Source organism: Pelophylax lessonae (assembly GCF_965119305.1).
Source record: "Pelophylax lessonae genome assembly, chromosome: 4".
Lineage (NCBI taxonomy): Eukaryota > Metazoa > Chordata > Amphibia > Anura > Ranidae > Pelophylax > Pelophylax lessonae.
Window position 1 is genome coordinate 192,734,143 of NC_138771.1, and position 18,267 is coordinate 192,752,409.

Here is an 18,267-nt window from a genome sequence, read left to right on the forward strand (position 1 = left end):
GTTCTACACCTTCATTTGAGTCCAGCTGTGTTTGATTATACTGATTGGACTTGATTAGGAACGCCACACACCTGTCTATACAAGACCTTCCAGATCACAATGCATGTCAGAGCAAATGAGAATCATGAGGTCAAAGGAACTGCCTGAAGAGCTATGAGACAGAATTGTGGCAAGGCACAGATCTGGCCAAGGTTACAAAAAGATTTCTGCTGCACTTAAGGTTCCTAAGAGCACAGTGGCCTCCATAATCCTCAAATGGAAGACGTTTGGGACAACCAGAACCCTTCCTAGAGCTGGCCGTCCGGCCAAACTGAGCTATCGTGGGAGAAGAGCCTTGGTGAGAGAGGTAAAGAAGAACCCAAAGATCACTGTGGCTGAGCTCCAGAGATGCAGTCAGGAGATGGGAGAAAGTTGTAGAAAGTCAACCATCACTGCAGCCCTCCACCAGTCGGGGCTTTATGGCAGAGTGGCCCGACGGAAGCCTCTCCTCAGTGTAAGACACATGAAAGCCTGCATGGAGTTTGCTAAAAAACACCTGAAGGACTCCAAGATGGTGAGAAATAAGATTCTCTGGTCTGATGAGACCAAAATAGAACTTTTTGGCCTTAATTCTAAGCGGTATGTGTGGAGAAAACCAGGCACTGCTCATCACCTGTCCAATACAGTCCCAACACTGAAGCATGGTGGTGGCAGCATCATGCTGTGGGGGTGTTTTTCAGCTGCAGGGACAGGACGACTGGTTGCAATCGAGGGAAAGATGAATGCGGCCAAGTACAGGGATATCCTGGACAAAAACCTTCTCCAGAGTGCTCTGGACCTCAGACTGGGCCGAAGGTTTACCTTCCAACAAGACAATGACCCTAAGCACACAGCTAAAATAACGAAGGAGTGGCTTCACAACAACTACGTGACTGTTCTTGAATGGCCCAGCCAGAGCCCTGACTTAAACCCAATTGAGCATCTCTGGAGAGACCTAAAAATGGCTGTCCACCAACGTTTACCATACAACCTGACAGAACTGGAGAGGATCTGCAAGGAGGAATGGCAGAGAATCCCCAAATCCAGGTGTGAAAGACTTGTTGCATCTTTCCCAAAAAGACTCCTGGCTGTATTAGATCAAAAGGGGGCTTCTACTAAATACTGAGCAAATGGTCTGAATACTTAGGACCATGTGATATTTCAATTTTTCTTTTTTAATAAATCTGCAACAATGTCAACAATTCTGTGTTTTTCTGTCAGTATGGGGTGCTATGTGTACATTCATGAGGAAGAAGAATGAACCTAAATGATTTTAGCAAATGGCTGCAATATAACAAAGAGTGAAAAATTTAAGGGGGTCTGAATACTTTCCGTACCCACTGTACACACGTATATATATATATAATTATATTATTGATTCGATTATAATTATATATTATATATATGTGTGTGTGTATATATATATATATATATATATATATATATATATATATACATACACACACACACACACACACATACATACATATATATATATATATAAAATATATAACGCATGAATTATAATCTAATCAATACAATTTTATTATATACATTATATATTATATAATAAAATTATATTATTGATTCGATTATAATTCATGCGTTTGTGTTTCAAATTTATCACATCTGGGATGTCTACTAGACTCTTGTTTTGGTCAGGTTTAAGTCAGTAATTACTAAGAATTGTAGGCCTATAATACATAACGCCAAATTTCCATGAAAAAAATTGTACCGCTTTTGGTATATAATTCCTGACATAATCATACCGCCAGGGAGGTTAAGGAAGCTTCAGTCAGGGTACTGGAGTGGTGTTGCTTGTAGACTATGCTCCTGAATGAGGGAACTACTAAATTTGAGAAGAAGTTATAAAGTGTTTGTAAACCCCTACCTATACCCAGTGAAGAGACTAGCCCGAGGTGATAGGAAACAATTTGGAGAGTGGCAAGTAAACACTATGGAAATATGTGTTTTGCTCAGATTTCATGTCTGAGGTTTACAACCACTTTAAAGTTTCCCCAGAGCCTGAGGCAGACTCACCTCTGCCTGTGCTTCTGCAATCCTCCTTTGCAAGATGAGGGTCTTACTCTGCAGGGTACTCATGGAATGGGATGGAGATCAGGGAGGTTGAGCATGTCACGTTTAAAGGAATCATGCCAACCTAGTCATTACCTGAGTTCCAATGACTGTGTTCAAGAGTAGAGTAAATCAGCAATGGGTGGTGTGGAAAATGATCAGCTTGCATTCTTGGCATTAAATGGCGACTGGAAGTGTGCAGTTAGGAAGCCCATAAGGACTACCTCAGCAGAGAGAAAGAAACTTTTGTAGGAAGTTTGAAAAAGACCATCAAACTGGAATAGGTAAACATAACAATGTTTCCTAGAAGGCCGAAAGTGAAAAAATAAAATCAGGTAAACAAATAGTATAAATCCCCCTACTCCTGTGCTTTGCAAACTGCTTGTGTGCATGTCACTGCAGCATGTGTTGAAAGATAAGAATGTACTGTACACTACAGAGTCATCACGTCATGTATAGCCATAAACCAGCATGTCTAAGGATACAGGGAGACCCTGATTTACCTTGTCCACAGTGCTGGTCCTGTCCATGCTTTGCCCGTCACAGTGGGCATACCCTTAGAGAGATATTCAGAGTCTGGATGCCATAGGACCTGTATAGCACCCTGCAGCTAACTCACTCACTGTACCCCATACTGAAGTGTGCACAAAGCACAGGATCCAGTGCCTGACAAACATTACAGACCAGCCCCACTACCATGGGGTTGGGGTAAAGTTCCCAACATGTACAGGAGGGTTACCAATATAGAAACTGCTAAGGAACCTTAAAGGCAGTTAGCAGATAGAAGTGTCATGTGAAGAAGGTAAAGAGTTTGGTTAAAATAAGTAGGAAAATCTTCTGCAAGGAAGGGGGGGGGGGGGTCCTTCACCTAAGCACACTTACAAATAACTAGTCTCATGAAGTGGATAGGATTATATGGATACAATGTGTGGAAAACCCAGCGAAGCTTTTTCCAGTTTGAAATTACCTAAAGGTAGCGGCATATAACATGTGGTCTATGAATCAGACTGAGTCTGCTACTGTATGAAAAAGATAAGAAGTTTTGCATACACAGTGTGGCTAAAACTAATACACTGTTAATCAAGAATGGTGAAGTCATACTAGAGGGCAAGGGTGAGCAGAGAGTACACACAATAAAGAAGGCTGAAAAAACTATTACTGGTAAACTCTGGCCACGTTACTAAATATCATGCCTCTTCCGATAGTTACACTGAGGAACTACTTCTTACTAGAAAAAGATGGAAAAAGTTGATATTGAATCACTCGCCTAAACTGCTATGATGAGCAAATTTATGGAAAACCTGAAAGAAAAATTCTCTCAGGGAGCATGTACTATCCAACATCAACAAATCTGAATCTGCCTTCAGAGTACTGAAGAAATAAAGAGGATCTTACTGGCTGTTTAAGGCAGGCAGTAGTTCTATCAGGCAGCTTCATCAAGCAAGCCAGTTGCATGTTATTGCTTAGTGCTCTACTCAGATGACATGGGTACTCTCTGCCCTATCAATATATATAAGTAGCAAAACTTCAAATAAAGTATATTTAGGGACTACAAACATCCCCCTTCCAATTTTTCGAACAAATTAGTTAGATGACCAGGTGCATGATACAATATATGTAGCTCCCGGGATTCACTGAATCCCAGTTTGACCAGGTAGGATAAACTCTTTTTTCATCAAGTCAGACAAGAATAGACTAATGCTAGTTAGCAATGGTTATTAGAAAAATGGCAGTAACAACCCACAATAATGGTTTACAATCAAGTTGCATCTAATGGTTTCCCAACCAAATATGGTGATGGCTGACAAAAAGAACAACGTGAAAAGAAGCTACAGTCATTCTTTACATAGGCACTGAACTCTAACTGTTCAAAATATTACTGCACATTGATAATCCGCAACCAAAATGTACCCATCCATGCAGGGGTTCCTATAATGCACAGGAAAATCTGGTGACAGATCCTAAATATAAAAGACCCTCAGGCTCAGTTTGACAGATATAATAAACTCTGCGCTTCCCTTTCAGACATAGAAATGCTGATAAATATAAGGCTAGGGAATACATTTATTAACAAATCACAACTGAATGTACATGAAAAAAAATATATATACATGGGAGTAAACACTTGAAAACCCTCTTATAATTGGTGTCCATTTAGACAATGACACAGAATTCTCCTGCGGAGGTCCCACCTAAGGGTCTTCTGCATGGAAGCATGGGCAAAAAGGACTGTCCCACTGCAACTATTTGGACTCAAGTCTAACCTAGAGAAAAGCAGGAATCTAAAATCATGAATTTGATCAGTGGCTTTAGGGCAGTGATGGCGAACCTTGCCACCCCAGATGTTTTGGAACTACATTTCACATGATGCTGAACTACACTGCAGAGTGCATTAACATAATGGGAAATGTAGTTCCAAAAAATCTGAAGTGCCAAGGTTCGCAATCACTGCTCTAGGGTAACAACTGATGCCATCATACATCCGGCCTCCTTTCACATAAAAGCCTTCCTTCTCCATTAGAAGACACTCAGTTTTGTTTGGTTTTACATTTCAAGGCTTAAACATTTCAAGCATTCTGTGAATGGTGAAAAGTATGATACACTATTCAGTATGCAAGAAGTTGCCTGTATATTCTTGAGTATTATTCTGAAAGGAAAGATAATCTTGGGGTGCAAAAATAACTCCTTTATAGTAGTGCCTTTAACATTGATATCTAAGAGACCCCCAGCTCACTGGCACAGTGTCCTGCTTGGAGTGTGGAAATAACCCTAATGTCCTTTCTGTCACTTATCACAGTTCTCCTTTAAGTGGCATTCTCCTATCTCTAGGTGAACCCGAAAGTTGTCAGCTTTCAGGATCAAAGGCAGTGTTCTATATTTCAACAAGGACAGACAGAGATCAGAGTGTGTCCGTCTCTAGTACAACACATCAGAAATTCGCAGGCTAACTGTATATAAAATTTAAGATGTTCACTTTTCCATTATGGCATGGGCCCTTGACATACTGCATTTATGCTATCTTTGGCAGCCAAAATCAGGGAGCATTATTGTGATCTGCACACTGTAGAATGCAAAATAAACTTGGGGGAACCAGTAAGCAGACAGGCAATTTTAATTAAGCCAATAACAGATTTAGAAAGTCCTCTAGTAACCTATATATTCACATCCTTAGGTTGGCCATACATGGGTCAGTTTTTTCGTTCAACCAGCAGGTAAATTGAAAAAACTGACCCTATTGCTCCATTCACACACTCAATGTGAATGCGGGAATCCTCCCCACTGTGTCATGTCATTGTACTCTGAAAGCATGGAGACACCCTTACCATGAGAATAGACAGATCAGCTCTGCAGTTTGTAGCCTACAGCACTAATCGAGCGAGAAAATACCAAAAGGGCGCAGTTGAACAGAAGTTGATCAGCAGATCAACTTCTGTCCAACCACAGTGGCCACGCATGCACTGAATTTCTCTATGTTTCTCTATGACCAGCTAAACTCACTGTAGCACTACTGATTATGATCAAAGGATTGTGACCTTGATAGAAGACTGGATTGAAATACAGACATATTGCTGAATGGCTCCAAGTTTACTTAAGTAAAAAAAAGAGATAGTAGCAGCGTTAATCAGGAAAAAAGGAGTAAAACCCATCACCATTGTAAAAAGGTGTGTGTGTGTGTAATTCTAGCTCATTGCTTTCCAATGTGAGAAGTACGCACCTTCATCTCTGGAATAATCTTCTCCAGAATGTGGTTCAAATAAATAATCACCAGTTGCAAGTTCAAATGCCTGTGTAGGGTAACAACAAAAAGTTTTAAAGTTAAAAAGACAAACAGATGTACACATCTTTAAAGCAAAATCTCATTCTTGTCTGTCCCATCTGCTTCTGCCTTCGGAAAGTCTTTGGTGGAAAACTGCTTCTGAATTTTCACTGAAGGTCAGTGCAGTAGGCACACTTGTCTGCAACACACCTAGTCTCACAGTGTTGGTCTTAGACTCCACCTTCTGGTCAACACTGTCACTGTGTCATTTGTGGTGCACATTACTTCAAAAGATCCAGTTTCTCTTCAATTTGATAGCATTAGCTACAGGGCCTACCTCTTCCCTATTCAGTGTTAAAACAGTATTAACCCTTAAAACAAAAATGTATTATATTGCAGCTTACCAATGCTTAGATGTGGTGGCTGCAGTTAGTTTACATGGTGATACAGCCAGTAAGTCTTATTTTTTTAACTTTCTTTAACATATCAAGCGGTCAAACAAAAAGTGGCAGTTGGAGGGTTGAGACAAACCATTTAACACTGACAGGGATGTTTACAATGGTCAGCTTTTATTTATGTAAAACCTTTATCTCAAAAGGGGATAACAAAAAACTGTTGCTGTAACTGCTTAAAAAGTGTTAGCTGAAATTCATCTTTTATTTATTTGTTATTCAAGTTCATCTAAATCTACTAGCGCATCTAACACTACCCTCTCCACAGGTTGACAATGCTGCTATCCAAAGATGTCTCCTGTTGCTCCTTCATCCAGAGTATAGCCACCCCAAGACAGGAAGTGCGTTATTGGCCAAGTCTAAAATATAATACAGCCGCAAAATTTATTTGATTGTAAACCTTCACCTTGTAAAACAACCCATTCAGTTTAAAATATTAATGAAAGGCAAAACATTTGTACAAACATTATATACACATTTTTTTTTATTAGTGATAATATACCCTCTGCTCTCAGCTGCATAACAGCCAGGGGAGGAAAAACAGCGATACACTGAACTTCCCAGGGCAAGGCTGTGCAGAGATGGTGTGTCAGTAGATGTCTAATCATTGGAGGATAGCACACTGAGTTCCCAGCACTGCTAGAGAACTGAACACACTGTGCCCTTGTGCCTAGTGTAGTCAGTTTTTAATAGAAAAGCAGAGGGAACTGCAGAACACCGGGATTTTACACAAAGGAAGCATAACAAAGAGAAAAGAATACTTTTTCATAGAAGTACATGGTAAAGCAGGCACATATCAGGAATATGAAATGTTGGGCTTACATACTCTAATGATTGGTAAGCTGCAATATATTTTTGTTTTTGGGTTTAATACTGCTTTAAACGCTGGAGTCAGGAATTCCTCTGCGACTGAAAATGCATTGCAGGCAGTTGTGTCGATCTCTATGTGTGAATACAGTGTTGTTTCTTAGTGCATACAAATGTCTTGTTGTGTTACTTAATGTATTCGTTTTTAATGTGTGCTGTATTATCCACTTAAGTATGAGTATGGAAGAGCAGCTCAGACTAGTGTCCTTTAGTGTACAATTTGGATGGGCCTGCAAATACATGTAACACACAGCATCTAGCAAAACAGTATGTACTAACTTAGATAGAAATAATCTTTAAAAATGTCAAATCACTGCTGCAGTGTGCCTTACTGCAGTGATGTGCTGGTTTCCCCGGACCTCTCCACACCAGCCAGTGCATTGTTGGATAGAAAATTATCAATGGTGCTCATGTCACCTTTTTTCTCACGGTCTACATTTTTAAGTCAGAAAACCCCAGATAAATCTAAAAAGAACATTTGAAAGCTGAACAGCAGGCAGGGAGCAAGTATAAAATAAAGACTGCGGCATACTGGAGTTCTGCTTTCATACTTTTAGCCATTTTTTAAAAGACAAAAACATGGTAGCTTGCTGTTCGTGATTTTTTTCCCCGCATAGTTAGAGGTAACTTCTCTCCTTATATGCATGCAGTTAGAATAGAATCAGGTAATCCACCCAAACAGTAACTGAAAAAGAATTTATAAATGTCATTAAAACCCTAAACGTACCCAGGTGCAAGAAAATGGGGGCACAAGTGCCAAAAATAACAACATAGAATTTTAAACATAAAAAGAGAGTATTTTAGTCCCTGGGGAGGCTGCTACCAGCAAACCATGTAAAAACAAAAAGGAGAGAAAAGTGCTACTACCTAAGTGTAGCATTTATTAAAACAGATTTATGAAATGGAAAAAAAAAAAAATCAATAAATATGCACTCACATTTACATGATCCTATCTTGTAAATGTCAGTGCCTATTTACTGTTTTTTCATATAATAAATATGTTTTAACCACTTCACGACCGCCAGCGTTGTAGGCAAAGTGATGTACTGGTACGTCGCTGCCTACTTCTGGGTTTGGGGGCGTGAGCATGCGCGCCCCCTAGCTGACTCCCGCTGTGATTGCACACAGTGGGAGACTGTTGGCAAGCCAATAATTCACAGCTGGGACGTGATGATTGGCTGTGTACATTTCATAGCAGAGCGCTCTGTGTTGAAATTCAACAAAGAGCTCTGTACACAGGGAGTGATCTGTGTCAGTTTCTCCTCCTTGCAAAGCAGGGATGAGAAACAGAGATCATTAGTAAAAAGAAGAACACTGTACACACATTACACATAGTTAGGCACATATTTAACCCCTTGATCGCCCTAGATGTTACCCCTTCCCACCCAGTGTCATAAGTACAATGACAGTGCATATTTTTAGCACTGATCACTGCATTATTAGCACTGGTGATGTCAGTGGCAGTTAATCAGGTCCTCCCAGCAGTCTACTACAATACTGCAGTCCTGTTAAAAGTCATTGATCACCGCCATTAGTAGAATAAAAAAAAAAAAAAAAAAAATTCCATTGTTTGTAGGCGCCATAACTTTCACACAAACCAATCAATATACACTTATTTTGATTTTTTTTTTTTTTAATTAAAGACGTGTAGGAAAATACATTTTGCCTAAAATTTAGGAAGAAATTTGATTTTTCAGTGGTGATCAAATACCACCAAAAGATCTATTTGTGTGAAAAAAATTATATAAATTTTGTTTAAATACAACATTGCATGACTGCATAATCGCCAGGTAAAGTTATGCAGTGGGGTATAGTAAAAATGGCCTGGTCACAAAGGGGGTAAAATCTTCTGGCACTCAAGTGGTTAATAAATGCTACACTTTAGTGGCGCTTTTCTCTCCTTTTTGTTTTTACATGATTCCTAGTGGCGCTTTTCTCTCCTTTTTGTTTTTACATGATTCCACCCAAACAGATTCTACCATGGGCCTAAATGACTGGGGTAGGCACATTAGATTGTAAGCTTCTTAGTGGGCTGGGACGAATGTGAACTGCTTTTTATAAAAGTACCATGAAATATATGCTGCTAAAGAATTTAATCAAATAAAAGGAGGCAAATGTGTACTTTCTTCACAAAGCCTAAAACTGCATTCCCAGAGCGGTGTCCAGTAAAATGAGCAAGCGAGGGACAAAGTTTCCTAGGAAACACAGTGGCTGAATACTAGTATTTAACGGTGGCCAAATGCAGCATGCACACATCCAAAAGGCTGTGTTCTTGTAAACATCTCAACAGAATCTTTCAAAATTAAATCTGGACAGCAAATCTGACTAGATGAAGCAGTATAATTACTGCAATTATTTGATTTAAACAAATATGCAGTTTATAAAAACAGATAGATATACACTAGTGTGCTTATGTTTTTCACCCCCCCCCCCCCGTCACCAATGCCCATACCATGTATATGTCTATCTAGTTCTAGAACAAGACACATCTAACAAGCAGATCTCACCATACAAGCTGTGCTCCATATATCAGCAGGGGTGCTGTAGCCAGCTCCTATGAGAACCTCTATGGAGCGATACTGTCTTGTCTGTATGTCTTCAGTGAAGTGTTTGTGCTGCCCAAAGGAAACATACATTTATGAATAACAGGTTTATATTTAGAAGACTGATACTCATGCCATTCATGTCTACCTACCACCCAGCAAGCATTCCCAAGATCTGCAATTTTAACTCTAATAAGGTCTGCATTTCTTGGATCCAGTGGGTTCACCAGGAGGTCTGCAGCACGTGTTTTATCTGCAAAAGGAAAAAAAAAAAAAAAAAAGTAATTAGAAACAAAGACATTGTTTGAAGTTCCATAAACTTAAAAAAGAAAAAAAAAAAAAAAAAAAGATTACAATCTTTACTTTACACCAGTCAGATCTTCTCAATATTACAACAAACATCCATTTGTCTCTTTTTTTTTCATAGTGGAAGCTTATGGTGCCTGGCTCCAATAACTCATCAGCTCTAATTTCTACAATTTGTTCATGTATCTAGTATTTTCAGCTGCCCTGAAAAAAGACATGTCAAACTATATAAAGGGATTGTATAGTGATTTTGTACCAGATTTTTATACTGTATATGAAGATAATGTATTCAATCCAGTTGGCAGGTGGTGATCTGGTGGTGATCTAGGTTCTGTTTCACACATTTTGGGTCTCCTCCAATTATGAAAAAAACCCCTCTTACTCGCAAATTTTGTATTTTTTGCTTAAGTGCTCCTTTAAGGTAAAATGTAAATACAGATAGGTCGTGTGGACAGAGTTAAGTATCGACTCATCCACCTCCCTCTGTCCAAGATTTAAATGACAGGCAACATGCCTGAAAGATAACTATTGCTGTGCTCTCTCATTGGACAGCCTACAGTACTCTGGGATATACATGCACACACACAGATCAGCCACACCGTTCTCAACACCCACACAATAATAGGTACAGTGCCTTGTGAAAGTATTCGGCCCCCTTGAACTTTGCGACCTTTTGCCACATTTCAGGCTTCAAAGATATAAAACTGTAATTTTTTGTGAAGAATCAACAAGTGGGACACAATCATGAAGCGGAACGAAATTTATTGAATATTTCAAACTTTTTTAACAAATAAAAAAACTGAAAAATTGGGCGTGCAAAATTATTCAGCCCCCTTAAGTTAATACTTTGTAGCGCCACCTTTTGCTGCGATTACAGCTGTAAGTTGCTTGGGGTATGTCTCTATCAGTTTTGCACATCGAGAGACTGAAATTTTTGCCCATTCCTCCTTGCAAAAAAGCTAGAGCTCAGTGAGGTTGGATGGAGAGTGTTTGTGAACAGCAGTTTTCAGTTCTTTCCACAGATTCTCGATTGGATTCAGGTCTGGACTTTAACTTTGCCATTCTAACACCTGGATATGTTTATTTGTGAACCATTCCATTGTAGATTTTGCTTTATGTTTTGGATCATTGTCTTGTTGGAAGACAAATCTCCGTCCCAGTCTCAGGTCTTTTGCAGACTCCATCAGGTTTTTTTCCAGAATGGTCCTGTATTTGCCTCCATCCATCTTCCCATCAATTTTAACCATCTTCCCTGTCCCTGCTGAAGAAAAGCAGGCCCAAACCACGATGCTGCCACCACCATGTTTGACAGTAGGGATGCTGTGTTCAGGGTGATGAGCGGTGTTGCTTTTACGCCAAACATAACATTTTGCATTGTTGACAAAAAGTTTGATTTTGGTTTGATCTGACCAGAGCACCTTCTTCCACATGTTTGGTGTGTCTCCCAGGTGGCTTGTGGCAAACTTTAAACACCACTTTTTATGGATATCTTTAAGAAATGGCTTTCTTCTTGCCACTCTTCCATAAAGGCCAGATTTGTGCAGTATACGACTGATTGTTGTCCTATGGACAGTCTCCCACCTCAGCTGTAGATCTCTGCAGTTCATCCAGAGTGATCATGGGCCTCTTGGCTGCATCTCTGATCAGTCTTCTCCTTGTATGAGCTGAAAGTTTAGAGGGACGGCTTCGTTGGATTTGCAGTGGTCTGATACTCCTTCCATTTCAATATTATCGCTTGCACAGTGCTCCTTGGGATGTTTAAAGCTTGGGAAATCTTTTTGTATCCAAATCCAGCTTTAAACTTCTCCACAACAGTATCTCGGACCTGCCTGGTGTGTTCCTTGTTCTTCATGATGCTCTCTGCACTTTAAACGAACCTCTGAGACCATCACAGTGCATGTGCATTTATACGGAGACTTGATTACACACAGGTGGATTCTATTTATCATCATTAGTCATTTAGGTGAACATTGGATCATTCAGAGATCCTCACTGAACTTCTGGAGAGAGTTTGCTGCACTGAAAGTAAAGGGGCTGAATAATTTTGCACGCCCAATTTTTCAGTTTTTTTATTTGTTAACAAAGTTTGAAATATCCAATAAATTTCGTTCCACTTCATGATTGGGTCCCACTTGTTGTTGATTCTTCACAAAAAATTACAGTTTTATATCTTTATGTTTGAAGCCTGAAATGTGGCAAAGTTCAAGGGGGCCGAATACTTTCGCAAGGCACTGTAGGTCCCCCTCTTGCTGCAAAAAACAGCTCTTTTTTTTTTTTGCAGAACACCCCTGACCTATTAAAGCATGGACGCTGCTAGACTTCTAGACCTCTGAAGGCATGCGGTAATATCTGGTACAAAACGGTCAGTAGCAGATCCTTGAAGTCCTGCAAGTTGTGTGGCAGGGCATCCATGGATCAGACTTCAGATGCAGATACTAAAGAGGCTTAATTGGGCTAAGATCTTGAGAATTTGGAGGCCAAGTCAACACCTAAAACTCATTGTTGTGTTCCTCAAACTAGAGATGCACCGAAATGTTAGCGGCCGAAACATATTGGTGGAAAATGGTGTTTTCGGCGCTTTGCCCATGGAGAAAAAGGTGCAGATTATGGCGCTAAAAACGCTTTAATCACTATTGTACTGTGCTTATGGTGTGTTTTTCATACACTATATTGTCAAAAGTATTGTGACACCTACCTTTACAGGCACATGAACTTTAATGGCATCCCAAACTTTGTCTATAGGGTCTAATATTAAGTTGGCCCACCCTTTGCAGCTTTAAAAGCTTCAACTCTTCTGTGAAGGCTGTACACAAGGCTTCCCAATAAAACCCAATTTTCTCTTTCATTCATTGACAGACTTAGGTCCTGATCTTCTTGACCATTGGGACGTCCCAAAGCAGTGTCAAACATGAGGGGTGAGAACAGTGAGAAAAAATTCCCAGGGCTAAACCGTAGCCAACCAGGTAACAAGGAGCTCAACCAAAAAAAAAAAAACTAGAGCCTACCTGAAAACATTACACCCCAAAGAGGGAACAGGCCCTCTAAATAGCAGCCTGCAAGATGCTAGCAAGCAAGCAACTTTGTGGCCAAAAGAGGCATCTGCAGATGTCAACCAATCCACTTTATAAAACTTTGTGAAAGTGTGCACTGATGACCAAGTAGCCGCCTTCCCCCCCTGTGTCACTGATGCCTGGTGATGTAAGGCCCAAGAAGCAATGAGCACCCGAGTAGAGTGCGCCGTTACAGGGAAAGATGGAACCTGACACTTAATTGAATAGGCCTGAGTCGCCATCTGTCTGATTCATCTAGAAATGGTCGCAGACAAAAGACAGTCCTTTTCTATGCCCATCTGTGAGCACAAATAGTAAGTCTAACTTCCTTAAAGACTCCGTAGTTGCCAGGTACACCCGAATAACCCAAACCACATCCTGGAAAAACAACGCAATTTCCTTAGGATGTTTTGGCCTGGGACACAGGGAAGGCAAGACAATGTCCTCATTCAGATGGAAATCGGAGACAACTTTTGTAATAAAAGATGGATAGGGGCGAAGATCCACCTTATCTTTGTGGAGCACCAAGTAAGGGGTGCGACAAAACAACGCCACCAATTCTGACACCCTGCGCGCAGAGGTGATACCCGCCAAAAAGGCCACCTTCTGGGACAGCGTAAACAGGGAAATCTCCCAAATATTTTCTATGGAGGCTTCTGGAGAGCCGAAAGCACCAATTTGAGATCCCAAGACGGTAGTGGGGACGGCACTGGTGGAGTTAAATATCAAAACCCCTGAATAAAAAGGTATGCACCAGGGAGTGCGCGGCCAAGGGTAGTTGAAATAAGACCACAAAGGCCAACACCTGGCCCTTAATGGTACTCAAAGCCAATTTCTGGTTACCCCCCGTTGAAGGAAGATCAAGACCCCGAGCCACCGAGAAAAAGCGAGGGTGAACACCATGCGACTCACCACGAAACGTACGCTTTCTACGTACAATGGTAGATCTTTCTAGGAGGTAGACTTCCTAGCTTTTAATAGTGTAGAAATCACTGACCCAAACAAACCTCTATCCTCCAGCACCTGGCTTTCAACAGCCAAGCCATCAAAGCTAGTGACTGTAAAGCAGGATGGAACATTGGCCCTTAGGACAGAAGATCCTCCCTGAGAGGTAGTCTCCAAGGGGAATCGGCAACCAGCCGCACCAGGTCAACGTACCAGGACAGACGAGGCCAATCCGGAGCCACTAGAAGGACGACCGGAATTCCCTCTGCCTTGATCCTGCGCAAGAGTCTCAGCAGAAGCTTGAGAGGAGGGAAAGCGTAAATCAAATGATACTGGTCCCAGGTAGCCATCAGCGTGTCTGTGGTGTCCACTAGAGGAACCTGTATCTGTGCCACAAACCTTTGCACCTTCCGGTTGAGCCGAGACGCCAACAGATCCAGCTCGGGGGTGCCCCATCAGAGACACAGCTGATGAAACCCCTCCGGATGAATGGAGCACCTCCCTTGGTCCAACACCTGTCCAATGAGATAATATGCCTGCCAATCCCCCCCGGAATGTGTACGGCGGAGAGGGCTGGAATTAAACGTTCTCCCGACTGGAGAATGCCAGCTACCTCCAGAGCTGCCAAAGCGCTTCTTGTTTCACCCTGATGATTGACATAAGTCACGGGGCATGGCGTTGTCCAATTGGATTTGCACTTGACACCCCTGAATGCGATTTGTCCAGTGACTCAGGCACAGTCTGATAGCTAGGAGTTCCAGGACATTAATCGGTAGTCTGGACTGTTTCAGTGTCCAAACTCCCTGAGCAGAATTCCGGCCCAGTACACCTCTCTACCCAGACAGACTGGCATCTGTGGTAACCACAGTCCAATATAGGGGAAGAAAGAATTTGCCCTGACGAAGAGTTGGAGAACAAAGCCACCAGACCAGAGACCCTTTTGTTTTCCGGCTCAGCTGGATTTGATTGTCCAGAGATTTCGGACACTTGTCCCATTTGGCCAAGATCTCCCTTTGCAGGGACCTTATATGGAACTGTACAAAGGCGACCACCTCAAAAAGGTAGAAACCATCAGGCCCAGCACCTGCTTGCAAGTCCGGAGGGATGACCACCTACCTGCTGGACAGCAGATGAATCGCAGCATGCAATTTCTAGAGTTTGTCCAGAGGAAGGAAAACTTTAGCTAGAGCCAAGTCCAGAGTCAGACTCAGATAGTCCAGCTTCAAGGAAGGAACCAGAGCAGACTTCTGATAATTTAGAAGCCAGCCCAACTCCCTCAGAGTCCGTATAGTGATTTCCACGTTGTCCATCACAGCAGTAGGGGACTCTGCTCACAAGAGGTCGTCGTCCAGGTAGCCCAGCACTGCGATCCCTTGCTGACGTAACAACGCCAGCACCAGGGCCAACACCTTTGTAAGGACCCGAGGAGCAGGGACAAGACCAAAGGGTAATGCCACAAACTGATAATGCCCTCTCCCACAGCAAAGCGGAGGAAGTGTTGGTGACAGACACATATTGGAATTGAATGTGTAAGTAAGCATTCTTGATGTCCATAGAGGCAAGAAAATCCCCTTGATGCAGGGATGCCACCACCGTGCGATTTGACTCCATTCTGAACGGCTGTACCCGCACAAAGCAGTTCAGGGCCTTGAGGTACAGAATTGGACGCACCTTGCCTTCTTTCTTCTGGACCGTGAACAGGTTAGAATAAAACCCCTCAAAACGTTCCAAAGTTTGGAACCTGGGACAATCATCCCTTGAAGCAACAGGTCTTACACCATTTTAAAGAGAGCTTGCAATTGCTCCAGAGACAGACGCACAATGGAAGGAAAGAACCTTTCCGGAGGGTAAGAACGAAACTTGATCTTGTAGCCCGACCGTATCCCTTTGTGGACCCACTTTACTTGCACCAAGAAGTTCCACGGGTTTGAAAACAAGCAAAGATGTCCCCCCTTCCAGGCACAGGTGAGGGCAGACCTACATGCAGAAGGAGCCTTGTTTGGGGGTCTGGAGAATCCCACTCTGGGCTTGCCAGACCAAGGTCGCTTTGATCCCCCTGAAGCCTTGAAAGGCTTTGAACCCTTTGAAAAAACTTCTTGTATTCCAAGAACAGGCCACGTCTGCGACGAGGTTCCTAATCCTTACTAGCCTGCGGAAGAAAAATGCTCTTGCCCCCTTAATGAGGTCATCCAGGGTAGCCCCAAACAGGCGATCTCCCTGAAAAGGAAGCTCAGTTAGGGCATATTTTTTAAGGTCTGCAGTTTGCAGACCAACACTTGAGCCACAAAACACACCCAAGGACCACTGCTGAAACAGACAGTCTAGAAATCAGGGGAGCTGCATCCAAAGATGCATCACAGATAAACTGCAGCCCCTGAACCAACTGGTCTGCCAGCTCAGAAAAGGCAGGGGGGGCTGCACACCCTTCAGATTAAGGCGTGAAAGCTAAGACCACTCGGTCAGTTTGTGACACCAGGGCAATTGTGAAGACTGGCCTGAGTGCTGAGCAAGCCACAATGAATATATTGCAGGCCACAGTCTCTGTTTTCCTGTCAGCCGCATCCTAAAAGCCAGCGATTCTTCTACCGGAATAATGGTTGCCTTATTTAACCTGGAAACCGGGGGATCCACCTCCAGAACAGTCCACTGTTTAAGGAGGGACCTCTTCAAAGTAGTACAGCACTGCAAATCGCTTAGGGACCACAAAGGGACGTTTTGGATGTTCCCACTCTATTGCAACAAATCTGTCAAAATAGCTCTAGAAGGCTTGTGAGTGCCAAAGGGAACCAGTGCTTCCGCCGCAGCTTCAGCTGCATCCTCCATTTCTAGAGTCTCACGCACAGACACAATCAGTGCGTCCACCAGCACTTTTTTGTGCACGGCTACAGGAGTGGAGGAATCATCCCCACTATCTGAAAAATCAGGGCACGAGGCCGCAGACCCCTCAGGACGGGCCTCGTTCGCAGCAGCCAAATCAAATTCAGGATCTGAGGAGACAAATGAGACAGGGGGCACTTTTTACTACTCCGCAGACCAAACGCCACCTCCACCCAGGACACCAAGGACTCCAGGACCGCTGTCGGTGCATCAATGGATGGTTGGGACCCAGAGGGCCCTGCAGGCTCTGAGAAGGGGTCAGGTGGGGAAATGTGCTCCAAAGACTCCATGAGGAATAAGGGTACCCAACAAACACGCAAAAAAATACTGCTAAGGGACACCCCCACCACGCTGATAACACCACCTGGTCGCCAGCCACAGAGCACCCCCCGATCCTGCAGCAGAGAGAGGGAGAGGACCTTACCAGACTCACCACCTCACCAGGCATGCACCGGCAGCACCAGGATCAAAAGCACTCCACGTGCTGCGTCCAGGAAGGAATGAGGCCCAGGAGTCCGCACCAGAGGATAAGGAGGGGCTCCCACAGCTGAAATCGTCGGCCAGAAGGTTCCACTGTAATGGCCATTGTTGATTTCAATTACTAATGAAAGATGGCCAACGCGGCTACACAAACATGGCCGCCAGCCTATACAGAATATAGGCTACAAAATGGCAGGTCCAGGAGGCTCTCAGGGACCCAGGAGGGATCCTTGGGGTCCTGGCAAAGCAATGAAAGAGAAGGGGGGCCATGGCAGGAGCCCCTACCAGGTACAGCACCCCACCTACAGCCGATCGCCCAGTCACTGGCAGCCCCCCTCACCCCCATCGCCAGTACAGCACCCTGCCCCAGGAGGTAGGCCAGACCACCATACAACCCCAAGTATAGGTGGAGGTGGGTTTATGACCCACAGTACCACCAGACTCAGGGAGGGGCGCATGCGGCCACCCCAAAACTCTCAGGGGGGAGGGGGGACAGCTCCTCACCATACCAAGAACCAGGCGGGAACCGCTCCAGACAAAACCCCTTGCCACCATCGAAATGGGGGGGGGGGGCTAATAGCCAGGAAGAACGCTGCAACATGGGCCAAAACCCAGTCCTATGCGACCTCGCAAGATGTTTAACTCGCAGGCCAGCCCCCCATTCGGTGGGGCTATGTCACGGGCGACCTAGTGCAAAGCTGTGGTCTGTGCACGCTCGCTGGCTAGACTGGGGTGACCACTGGATCTAGATTATTCAGCCTGTCATCCAGTCCGGTAGTTAATTGTAGATCTCACAGGAAAAAAAAAAAAAAAAACAGGAGAAAAAATAGAACTAAAAGGAAAAAACTGCTAGGACCAGAGACCAGAGATTACAGCAAGGAACTAGGTCCTTACTC

General features: G+C 43.2%; 1 protein-coding gene across 12 annotated transcripts in view; it reads right to left on the bottom strand.

Annotated features, from left to right (window-relative positions):
• Positions 1-18,267, bottom strand: part of SRPK2 (SRSF protein kinase 2) — a 291,812-nt gene that overhangs the window by 17,429 nt on the left and 256,116 nt on the right. For all 12 annotated transcript variants that reach the window (XM_082254427.1, XM_082254419.1, XM_082254422.1 and 9 more), the window contains 3 exons: positions 9,866-9,966; positions 9,678-9,785; positions 5,810-5,879 (listed from right to left, as the gene is read on the bottom strand). In XM_082254427.1, coding sequence (XP_082110553.1) covers positions 5,810-5,879; positions 9,678-9,785; positions 9,866-9,966 — 279 coding nt within the window. The remainder of the gene's footprint in view (positions 1-5,809; positions 5,880-9,677; positions 9,786-9,865; positions 9,967-18,267) is intronic.